Source organism: Typopeltis vanoorti, chromosome 22, assembly GCF_054136105.1.
Source record: "Typopeltis vanoorti isolate ZY-2024b chromosome 22, IOZ_Tvanoo_1.0, whole genome shotgun sequence".
NCBI lineage: Eukaryota > Metazoa > Arthropoda > Arachnida > Uropygi > Thelyphonidae > Typopeltis > Typopeltis vanoorti.
Genome location: NC_143570.1, coordinates 31007860 through 31020173, shown reverse-complemented (window position 1 = coordinate 31020173; position 12314 = coordinate 31007860). Strand labels below are relative to the sequence as shown.

Here is a 12314-nt window from a genome sequence, read left to right as displayed (position 1 = left end):
GGCCAACTTACTGGCATCACTCTTCTCTTCCAATTCCTGCATTGATGACCTGGACAAAGTTCCCTCCACTCCACCAAGAACGGCTCCTTTCATATCTCCCATAGTATTCCAATAAAAAGAAATCCGAAGAATTCTTAATAACCTGAATACAAACAAGGCTTCTGGTCCTGATGGCATCCCACCTATTGTGTTAAAAATTGTGTTTCAGAACTAACATCTATCCTGCATCGCCTTTTCGATCTATCCTGTGTTATGTGAGATGTCAGATTAAAAAAAAATAATAAATCTTGAATCTAATTTATATCATCAATTAATCAAACAACCACTGCAAAAATTATATGGGATAAAATCAAGAAAATGAAAGGTAGGTATAGAATGTGCTGATTATCTGCTTTAGAACATAAGGGATGTGTTGTGTTTGATCCCAAAGCTGCAGACACTTGGGAAGAAAATTTCACTAGAATTTCATAACAGCTTCATATAATCATGAATTTTTAATATTGAAAGAGCAAGAAGAGAAACGGCAGTTAAATTTTTCTACCTCTGGACTAGTTGTACAAGCAGCCATTTTTAGGGAGTAACTAAAGAGCTGTTCTACTTTCTCATGCCAGTGCAGTAAGTCCTGATGACATTCATTATGAGATGATAAAACATCTTCCATCATCTTCTATGAATCTCCTTTTACTCTACAACAGAATACTTTCAGAAGAAAAGTTTCTGGGTTCTTGGCATAAGTGAGTTGTCATTGCTATCCCAAAACCAGGAAAGGATCCAACACAAGCAAACAGTTATCGACCTATTTCTCTGACCAGTTGTCTTTGTAAGATATTGAAGAAAGTATTAATGTCAGATTTTTCTGATATTTAGAAGGCAGTGATCTCTCTCTGATGCACACACTGTGGCTTTCATAGGCATCGTTTAATGTTGGACCATTTGGTCTGTTTTGAAACATGTTAGAGATGCATTCCTGAAATGAGAATAACTGGTTTCAGTGTTCTTTGACATGGAAAAAGCTTATGACACAGTGTAGAGATATGGCATATTAAAAGACCTCAATAACCTAGATTTTACAAGGCACCTTCCTGTGTTTATTAAAAAAAAATTTCTGCCTAGTCAAGTTTTCGAAGTCCAAGTGAGACGTATGCTACTTCAGCCATATCATCAATAAGAGGGTGTTTCCAAAGGCTGTCTTTTAAGTGTAACACTCTTTGCTATCAAAGTTAATTCAATCACTGAACAACTTCCTCTCACTGTAGACAATGCTCTATATGGTGATGATTTCACTATTTACTGTAATGAGAGTAATTGAAAGATAGCTTCAACAATCAAGTGAAAATTCACACATATTTGGCAATCTGCATATAATTGCTCTTTTCCCATTCGGTGGCTATGTATATGCATGTTGTCCTGTTGTTTATGGGACAAATCCTCTGATCCTCTCACTAGGTTCAGCACACTCATCCCCCCCCCCCCCAATACCCTCCATTACATGCTGTTTAAAGTAATTATCTCTTAATAGGTGAATAAATTCCATGTCATTCCTGCCATGGATCTTTCCTCCTTCCAATCTGTCTTTGTAGTTAAAGTCTGCCATAATGCTGTGCTAATTTGCTGATACATATCTTTTTCATCATCCCTCCCTTGTCCTTCCCTCCCAGCCTCTAGCATCCACTGACTGCATATTTTATCTTATTAGCTTCTGCCATATAATAAAACATCCAGTTTCTCATGTGTTCTCCATTGCTAGTTACATTGCCAAAAACATTTAAAATATACAATGATGATATATCAATGTACAAGAGAAAATATAGACCTATGTGATAATGATAAACACAGACATAAGTTTACTACTATTATTATTATTATACAGGTATCTTTATGAAGTCAGAATGCTCATTGCAGAAGATCCATTATTCGCGCAATACCTCTGATATTTCTTCTTGAACTCATTCAGTAATGAAGCACTCACAACTACCACTGGCAATCAATTCCACCCATTTACCATCCTCCAAGTAAAATATTTGATCTTCACACCCTTACTAACTATACTCTTACACAATTTCTGTGGGTGATCCCCTCATTCTTTCCCCTTTGTGCCATTTACTGAAAAAGTCTTCATTTTCAATGCTGTAAAATCCCTTTAAAAACTTATGCCACTATTATGTCTCCTCTTTTTTCCTATCAGCTAGTTTTTGAGGCCCACAGACTGACCGTCTGATTTCATAGGAAGCATTCCATAGACCTTTCACAATCTTTATCACTCACCTCTGGTTCCTCTCCGCCAATCTTGCATCCCTATGGAGTCTGGGTGTCTAGATATGGCCTTTATAAGGGAACAATAATTTCTCTATCCCTGCTTGATAGTGTATTCTTCAACAACCATGTAATCTGATGTGTTGTTTTGGCTACCTCCTCAATATGTGCTCTAAACTTAGATTTCCTGTCTGCAATTACTCCCTAGCATCATCAGTTTCCTGCAGTTCAGTCCCATCAGTATAGTACACAGCTTATGATCTATTCCTCCTGAAGTGCATCACCTTACACTTCACCACATTAAACTGGAAGCCATTTACCATTGCCCATATTCCTAGTTTGTTTAAGTCTTCCTGCAGGATCTCTGCATCACCTTCATTCCTTCATTTACCATTGCTTTTCCCAATTTAACAAACAATTGAATATTTCCTGTCAGATAATTTTCTATATCATTGATATACAAATTAAACAACAGAAGACCAAGTACTTGAGTCCTGTGGTACACCACTGGTCACTTGCCTTCTCCTAGATTCAACTCCTCCATAACCAACTCTTTGATATATGTCCATTAGTCACTCTCTAATCCAAATCACCAGGTGTCCATCCTCATTTGCTCCAATTTATGCAATACAGTTCTATGTGAAATCCTGTCAAATGCCTTTGCAAAGTCTATTACTAATGGAAACTAAGTAGCCATTTTCCTTATCCAACTCCTTGGTCACTTTATTATAAGAAGTAAGCAGATTGCTAAGGCAAGACCTACCCTTCACAAAAGCATGCTCTCCTTTACAGAGTATCATATTCTTATTTCCCCAATCCTGAATTGTGTCTTTCACCAATTTTTCTGATACCTGAACCAACACACCTAAGATGCTGATTGGCCTATAATGTGATACTTCTGTCTTGGAGTCTCCTTTATGTAGTGGGACTATTTTGCCTTCTTTCCATTACATTGCACCTTCCAGTACTGAGACTTAAATTAAACAGCTTCATTAGAGGAGTTAACATTTTCCTTGCACATTCACATCAAACACAGACCGATATGCCATCTAATCCCATGGCTTGTTTGCGTTGAGGTTCTGCAGTTCTAAACACCTCCATTTCTTTTACCTGTATTCTCTCATCAGTCAATGTCACATCTAGCATTGCAACATCACCACCTAAATAGCACACCCTTGCAAAATGATGAATGAGTAATTCAACTATTTGGTTTGGTTTTATTTTCTCCCCACCATCAGCACTTTTTAAAGTTATCCTTCCATAGTCATTCCTCCTTTTACTTGCCACATAGTGAAAGAACTCATTTGGGTTTCTTTTGGCCTCATTGGCTAGCTTTCTCTCATAATTAGCTTTATCCTTCTTTACCATGCCAATCAACCTTCTTGCCTGCACCTTATACTGCTGGGTATGTTAATCAACTTTTTCTTTATAATCCCTTCACATCTTTTTCTCTGTGTGCAACAACCTCCTTACACTTTGTGTTACTTAGCCCACTAAAGTTAATTACCTGAGGTGCTACATTTAGCATCATGTGATTACTCTTTCACTTACTAACCTCTAGGTTGTCTGGACCTAGAGGTTAGTAAGTGAAAGAGTAATTGTCTGGATCATCAGGGAAAAAATACACTTGTATTAAACATGTGCATGCAGGCACACTTCAGTAATAAAGATGAAGAAACCAGAGAGATACAGGAGACTTAGAGTCCTACAATTACACCACCTGTTGATTCAGTTGGGAGTTCTTGGTCATTGGACTGACTGTCTGATACAACCATATTTGTTGTATTACCTCTATGGCCGCTCAGGATTAGCAGACCATGCCCTGGATACTCAGCTCAGAATCCACTAGATAAAAACCACTTACTCCACCAAAGTAAATTCAAGTTTGAGAGACTTTTCCTGGAATCAGTTGCAGCTCTTACCAATTACCCCAACCTAAACAACTTCCTTAAAAAATATACGATCCTCACTTATACCTGCTGAATTATAGCAGCAACCAATTACATATTTTGTCCTGTTGGCCTTTGTCTCACACCAGATAGCCTCAAATGTACTGCCCTCTGCATCCCTGTCCTCCTCATGTACTTTTACTCTTTTTGGCTTTGATTCCTCTATTATCATCAGCAGAACCTCTCCCTTATCTTCCATCCTTTTCTTTCTGTCCTTTGAAGATGCTGTATATTTTGCATTCTATTGTATGATTATATCATTCTTGGTCAACCAAGTCTCACTATTGCCTACAACTTTTGGGCAATTTGAGCCAACCAATGCCAAAAAAATTCCCCTCTCTTATTTTTTTGAATACTTCTGGCATTAGTATATATAAACTGCAATACTCCATTTATTTTGCAACCTCCCTTACACTTTGTGTTATTTAGCCCACTAAAGTTAAGAACCTGAGGTGCCACATCATGTGATCACGCTTCCACTTACTAACCTGTAGGTTGTCTGAACCCACACTCACCTGCATTCTCCCTCTAAACATTCTAGTTTCCCTGAGTGTACACTTCTGAACTCTCATTGAACAACATTTTCTCAAGACTCCTGACCCCAAATCCATTGAAATGCAAGCGTATATCCACCTTATATAAACCTTTCCTTAAATCAAACTCACTCCAAACCATTCCTGCTGCACAATCTGCACACTAACTCATTTGCTATCATAGCGCTTGCATAAAAAGATTCTATAGGAAGTGAATGCTATATGGTTGAAATATGTTATTATATTCCAAAAATGAACAAAAAGCAATTATTCAAAAAAAAAATGTAAATTTAAAAAAATGGTGCTTAGTTTCTTTCTCTTCCTTTCCTCCTATTTGCCTATATTCCAGCATTATTTTTCCTCAAAAGAATTTTTGAAGTAAGTAGTGAAAACATAAATTACAAAGTCCAGTAGTTTACAGTAATTTAAAATGGTTTAACATTTGAGTAGGTGATTAAACTTCTCTCTTAGTGGATACTACAAACATTTGACTGATGTTATAAGTTTTAAAAAAATTGTGTGGAATGTTTTTTTTTATTTCCAATGTGAGGTGAACTATGGTGAGGATCTAAAAAGAGATAACAGCAGCTTCTCTCCTTTTGGTGAGTGTGGATATTTTCTTTATTTTTTTTTTTAATATGCTTCTATCTATGAAATGTAAACTCACTAAAGTAGGTAGGATAGGACATATAGGCGTGGGCTAAAGATTAGATAATCCAGGAGCCCCACTCTAAAAATCAAACTTGGTACTTTTTCATGCCACTTCAGGCCTCCAGATAAGAAAAATGCATATGTCACAAAAAAACATTCATAAGTATCTGTGCTGTAGGTTATCTCAACTAATAAAGGCAGATAGAAGAGATTTATACGTGTCTTTGATAATGGTTTCAACTCTCCAATCTCGAGAATATTCTTTAAAGATGTCTTTTGGATAAAGATAAATCTTATTTAGTGCATTATTTAATTCTTCTAAACTTATATTGAGGATTGCTTTTTGCGGAGAGGTGAGGGCTGCTTGTAATCTCAGTATTTAATTCTCATTAATTCATTTTATTTGAAAACTGCATTCTAAATGGCCAATTAAGAAAGAATACGAGGGAATTGATTGTGACATCTTATCCATTTTGTAAAAGGTTTGTATTAGAGACTTTTTTGTTCCCTTTTCTTCTCCCTCCATCCCTTTTCATTCTTTCTTTTCTTTTTCTTTTTTTTTTTTTTAAGGATAAAGTTTAGTATTAAGATTATTGTAAATCTTAATTGTAGAGCAACTTTCCATTGCCATTTACTTTTGTAAGATTTTTGTTATTCTGTTTGCTTATATATTGTTTTTATAATACTTGAAATCAGTTGAACTGTTTCACTTCTAACTTTTGTCACAATGCTGAAGTTTTAAGATAAATAATACTAAAAACCTTAAAAAAAAAGAATCCATTTAAGTTTTTTTTTAATTAATCTTTATCTATCCCCTCATTATCAATTTCTTCTGTATGTCAAGAACCATTATAAGAAAAAATGTATAGCATTGTACTAACCTGTACAATGCTATACATTAACCAGAAAGTTGAAAATAGTTTGTCCACACAGACAGTATTAGTTTACTATTCGTTCTGAACCTGCATGCATGTGTGTGTGTGTGTGTGTGTGTGTGTGTGTGTGTGTGTGTGTGTGTGTGTGTGTGTGTGTGTGTGTGTGTGTGTGAAAATGATATAAAAAATAAACTAACTAGAAAACAAAAACAAAATTTTCAATACATTCAGATGTTCCAGTTGTTTTGGAACATCTGCATGTACAAGTTTTTTCTCAACTCTGTGAAAAGTTTTTTTTTTCCTCCTCAATCAAATAGTTGGAATCGCCAGAATCCCCGCTTAGTTATAAAGGAGACTTGATTCTAGCACTGAAATATGTTCCACCAGATGTCACCATGAAAAAGCGCAACAAGCGACCAGGTGTTCCTGCTAAAGGCTCTCTACATGTTCTTGTAAAAGAAGCAAGAAATCTTATGGCTACTCGTTCAAATGGGACATCTGATCCATTTTGTAAAAGGTTTGTATTACAGAGACACTTTTATTTCTTTTCATTTTGTTTTCTTTTTTTTTTTTTTCTGTAAAGGGACAAAGTTTAGTATTTTAGTAATCAGGCTTCCTAATTTCATGAATCGCCTTTTGAATTTTTGAAATAAGCTGTTTTATTATTATTATTTTTGGTAACCTCCATGGAGTGAACAGACTCATTGTGGGAGGTCCACTCAACCAACAGCATGTCACAACATATACAGCATATTTCAAAGCAATTTTGAAAATGAAAAGTAAATCTAAATAAAGTGTTGCTCTTGTTTTGTAATGGGAGGATGTTAATACATTCACACCAGGCTTGGACAAATTGTCTTATGTTGCACTTATCCATGGGACAGGATATAAGAGATTCTCATTATTTCCATAATACAGTAGAATCAGGTTAATTGGGACAGCCATTTATTTGGGACAAATCTTATTATGATTCCAATTCCAATCTGCAAAACTCAACAGCAAATTAAATGTTATCTTCTTCTTTGAGCATTGCTCATCTTATATTATCTAGTTACTCACTCTGATTTTTTAGTCTCAAAGATAACATGGATGTACATGTTTGTTCTGATATGCCATGTCAGAGAGAGAGAGAGAGAGAGAGAGTGTGTCCAACTTAAAATCTCCTTTTTGATCTTATTAAAAGTCTCAATCAAATTCATTTGCTGTTTCTGTTGCTCTTTAAATGCCATCAACCATTCTGATGGTTTGTTTGTTTGTTCATTTCCTGTCTTTAATTATTGATTGTCTCAAGTCCAGATTTCCTAACAGCAAAGTTATTGTCTAGGTTTTTAATATTCATAACTCCAACTTGCTTCCCTTTGCCAGCTGCACTGTTTCAGCAGGTAGGGATGGCATTTGTTGTCACCAGTTATCTTGTAGATATTGTTCACATGCCCACCAGAATACGAGGTAGCCTTAGTCACTCTCCAAACACTCCTGATCTCTTCCCAACCAGTGATCTTAAGTATCCTGTGGATGTGGTTTTTTACACAATCTAGGTTGATTTTTCTTTCATTTTTTTCCTTCGTAAGTTTGATTTCTGTCTGCCTATCATTCTAAATATGTAACATTAAATACACTCTTTGATTTTTCACCAGAAAAGATCAGAAGAATCTTATGTAAACTGGATATCAGAAAATCTGATCCTAACAACATTTTTCCATCAGGTGATGATGAATGGATGGATCTTTACCTTCAGACTATGCAACTAATACCTGGGTTCCACAGAACTCTGTTGTTTCACCTTTCCTTCTGTATATTACCAGCCTCATCCAGCTGATAAATAATAGCGGTGCCTTTCAAGTCAATTCTAAGTACAGTATTCAGGGCATGATCAGAAAGGCCAGATGTACCATAGTCATTTTATTTAATGTGCCATTATGTTTCTTTTTTTTTTTTGGGTAGGAATTGTGCATCCTGTTTCACCTATATAGGGCAAATTACAGGTGCAATGAATACAGTATACTCCTGGGTGTGCCAGCAGAAGAAGTGGATCCTTGGATGAGTTGAATAAGTTCTTTAATTTTGCAGGAGGTTTAAAGGTGGCATTAAGGTTGTATTTCTGTAGTATTCTGTTTATTTTATTTGATATCCCTTTAATGTGTGGAATGGTTAAAGTTTTATTGTAATCTACTTTATTTTTTTTTTAAGTAGTGTCTTGTGAAAAATTTTGTTGATGGTGTTTTGGCTGTAGCCATTTTTCAGGAAGGTATTGCTGATAACTTTGAATTCATCTTTAAGTGCTTGTTCACTGGAGTAAATCTTCAAAGCCCTTTTTTTTTTAGTGTGTTAATGACATCTAGTTTTTGTGTTGGATGGTGATAAGAGTTGATGTGTATATATTGGCTAGAGTGGAAGCTTCCAGTAAACAGTGAAGGAAAGACTGCCAGAAGGAAGACCTGTAACAAGTGAATCTAGAAAAGGAAGCATGTTCTGACTTTCAATCTCAATTGTGAATTGTATGCATTTGTGTTGTTTGTTTGTTTAGGTGGCTGAGTAAAGTGTGTAATGTCTGGTGGCCATGGGATAGCGAAAATATTGTCAACGTATCTATGCTAGACTTTGGGTTTTAAAGTAAAGCTTCCACAATAAAAGTTAGCAATTGGGGGGGAGGGGTAATAGTGAGCCCAATGCGCTGTGCCTTCTTTTTTATGTAGGTAGAAAGTTTTGCCACACAAAATAGCCAGCACATAGTGCATGTACAAAAGAGTGCTGTGATATCAAGCAGGAATTTATCCAGTAAAAGAATTGTGTCATTGATTGGGACATTTGTGAAAAGAGCAAAGACATCAAAACTGACTAATAAATCACTATTTTTGTTGTATGTTTTTAATATAGGAGGGTGAATGGCCTACCAACACCTTGAGTGTTGACTCTAGTTTCTTGGCTAGATGATTATTGGGGCTGTCTATACCTTCAACTATTGGCCAGAGTGGTATTTTCTGTTTGTGAATCTTGGGTAAACTGTAAATTCTCAGGGAATGAGCATAGCAGGGAAGTAGTTTTTTTAACTGTATTCTCATCCAAGAAGTGACTGATTTAAGTAATTTTTTTGTTTTCTTTTTTATCTGATTAGTTGGGGTATAGTTAACAAGTTGATAGGTGCTGTTGTCTGAGACTAATTGATTAATTTTTTCCAAGTATATGGTTCGATTTATAATAACAGTGGCATTTTCAGAGCTTGATTTTAAAGATTTCACAGTTGCCAATTCAGATTTGGTTAGGTTGCTAGTTATTGTTTTCATATTATTTACAATGTTCGAGGTTTCCAATCATATTTTATCAGCTGTGGTGGCTGGGAGAAATCTTTAAGTTTCTTTCAATTTGGTATATGAAATCTAATTTGTTAATAGTCTTGAGTGCCCACAGCAAAGTTTAAGCCTTTACTAAGTAGCGAGAGTTCATCATTGTTCAGGGCATGGTTAGAAAGGTTGATCACATGACTGTTCATTGAAGGCAATTAGTGGCTCCTGTTATCACTTCATTCTGGTTGATTGTTGTTATTCAATTATTCTCTCTTTTTAGTAGTTGACTGTTATTGTTATCACTGGCTTGTGGTTGACTGTTTTCATTCAATGAGGAGAAATTCAAATTTGTCCATTGGCTATCTGAATATTGTTGATCTTTAAGTCTATGAAATTTGGCTATAAGTTTTACTTTCTTTGTTGGATATGTTTAGCAGAGTCGTCAGTAATCCTCTCAAGGATATCCAAAATATCTGGATTTAAACAACTTTAAAGCTCTAATTTTAAATCTGATTTTGAGCAAATGCTAAGTTTTTTCGAGTAGTTTGAATCTTCTGTGAGCATCACTTTCTCCATATGGTTATATATTCTTAGTGCCCTTACGAAGTGAATTTTCTTTTTAGTTAAGCTTGATGCAATTGGGAATTAGATTGCTTTTTCTATATTTCAAAAATGCCAGTGAATTAATCAAAGCAGAAACATGCATCTTTAGCTTACAGTAGTGACTGCATTCTGTGTGTGTCAAATCTCCATCATTGTGATGCAATCATGGAGATTTGATTAATTAATTCTAACATGGTTGTAGTCTCTGTAATTTGTCTGAAATGAATACATTTCAGATGCATAGCAAGCTACAAAATCATCACCTAGGTTATGAATAACATAGTCTTTAAATGGTGGGGGGGGGCTTGTACTAAAACTGGTGGCTGCTTTGTTGAATATAATAACTACATGTGGAGACAATATTGAGATCATAAAATCCTAACTAAATAATACCTCACAATTATGGAAAAAAAATTGTCAATTTGAATAGTGCGAACCTAATTATCACGAAATAAATATAATAATATATTTCCTTACTAGTAATACTTATCTTTTTTTTTAACAGCTCACATCACTTGTTGCATCCATCTTCGCATGCTAGCAGTACCCAAGTTTTGGTATTATACTTATGAGTTTTGAATGCAATTTGTAACTTGTTCACCATAATAAATTTAGTTTAATCCTTTATCCAAGTGTGAGCAAACAAAGTTTGCGCCTGAAAGTATCTTCAGGACCAGGGTAAGGTAGTACAACACCGGGCAACTCGTTGCAAAGGTGGAGCAAGATTACATCACTCCTATCTCAGTATCTCCCATAATGCAAAACACATCTCTTTGCGGATATGTATAATGTTATGCATTAAGGGAAAGGTCACTACCCAGACTAGTTTCGACCTTTATTGAGGTCTCTTCAATGGGAGCCAGGCCCAGATGTGGAGAGAGGAGTGATGTAAGCTTGCTCCACCTTTGCAACGAGTTGCCCGGTGTTGTACTACCTTACCCTAGTCCTGAAGATACTTTCAGGCGCAAACTTTGTTTGCTCACACTTGGATAAAGGATTAAACTAAATTTATTATAGTCTAACCAAGGGAAAAATAAACTTTCAACATTTAATAAAAAAGGTGGCACACCTTTTGGCAACTGCTATAGGTAGAGATGACCTTGCAATTGCTTCTGCCTGGTATCTCCACATCTGGGTAGTGGCCCTTCCCTTAATGCATAACATTATACATATCTGCAAGGAGATGTGTTTTGCATTATGGGAGATACTGAGATAGGAGTGTTGGTAGCTTGCTCCACCTTTGCATGGAGTTGCCCGGTGTTGTACCACTTTACCTCAGTCCTGAAGATACTTTCAGGCGCAAACTTTGTTTGCACACACTTGGATAAAGAATTAAACTAAATTTATTATAGAAACTTTATTGGATATTAAATTTGAAGCCCTCCTAACTTTATTTAGAGAAATCTCTGTGAATATGCTTACAAATAGTATGACCTGACTTTTAGTTGTGGAACAATGTCTTTAGTCCACTATACCACCAAATCTTTTGGATAATAGTTTTGTTAATGAAATTTTTCATGTAATAAAGAAACATATGACTTTTTGTTCCTATTTACTAATTAAGATAACTTTTTGATACCATTTCAAAAATTAAAAAATTTAGTTAAAGGAAATTATTCTAATTTCACTGAGCTTTCTTTGTTTCCTTTTAGTTATCTTTTACCAGATAAAAGCAAGTCAGGAAAGCAGAAGACGCCTGTAGTGAAAAAGACCTGTAGTCCAAAGTGGAATCACACTTTTGTGTATGATGATGTAACTCTGGATGAACTGAGAGAAAGATGCCTTGAACTGACTATATGGGATTATGACAAAATCACTAGCAATGATTTCTTGGGAGGAATTAGGCTTTGCTTAGGCAGTGGTAAGTACTGCTGTGTGTGTGTGTGTGTGTGTGTGTGTGTGTGTGTGTGTGCGTGCGTGCGTGCGTGTGTGCGTGCGTGCGTGTGTGTGCGTGCGCACATGCATGCTCACGTGCACACGCATATGTGCATTTATGTAATTTTATTTCCTTATTATTTTTACAAACTAGATATATAAAAATGCATTGTATATTTCACTGTATAAACAATGGTGATATTGCATAAAGTTAACAAAGTTAACTGAGTAGACTAAAAATTAAAATTTAGCAAAATATTGTGATAATAGTGCACTACTCATCAAATGAGC

At 35.6% G+C, this 12314-nt stretch overlaps 1 protein-coding gene across 1 annotated transcript in view; it reads left to right on the top strand.

Moving 5' to 3' along the window:
- The window catches only part of LOC150094275 (uncharacterized), a 449181-nt gene that overhangs the window by 419892 nt on the left and 16975 nt on the right, over nucleotides 1-12314 (top strand). Inside the window, exons 13-14 of the mRNA XM_090412434.1 lie at nucleotides 6579-6778; nucleotides 11801-12009. Coding sequence (XP_090268560.1) covers nucleotides 6579-6778; nucleotides 11801-12009 — 409 coding nt within the window. The remainder of the gene's footprint in view (nucleotides 1-6578; nucleotides 6779-11800; nucleotides 12010-12314) is intronic.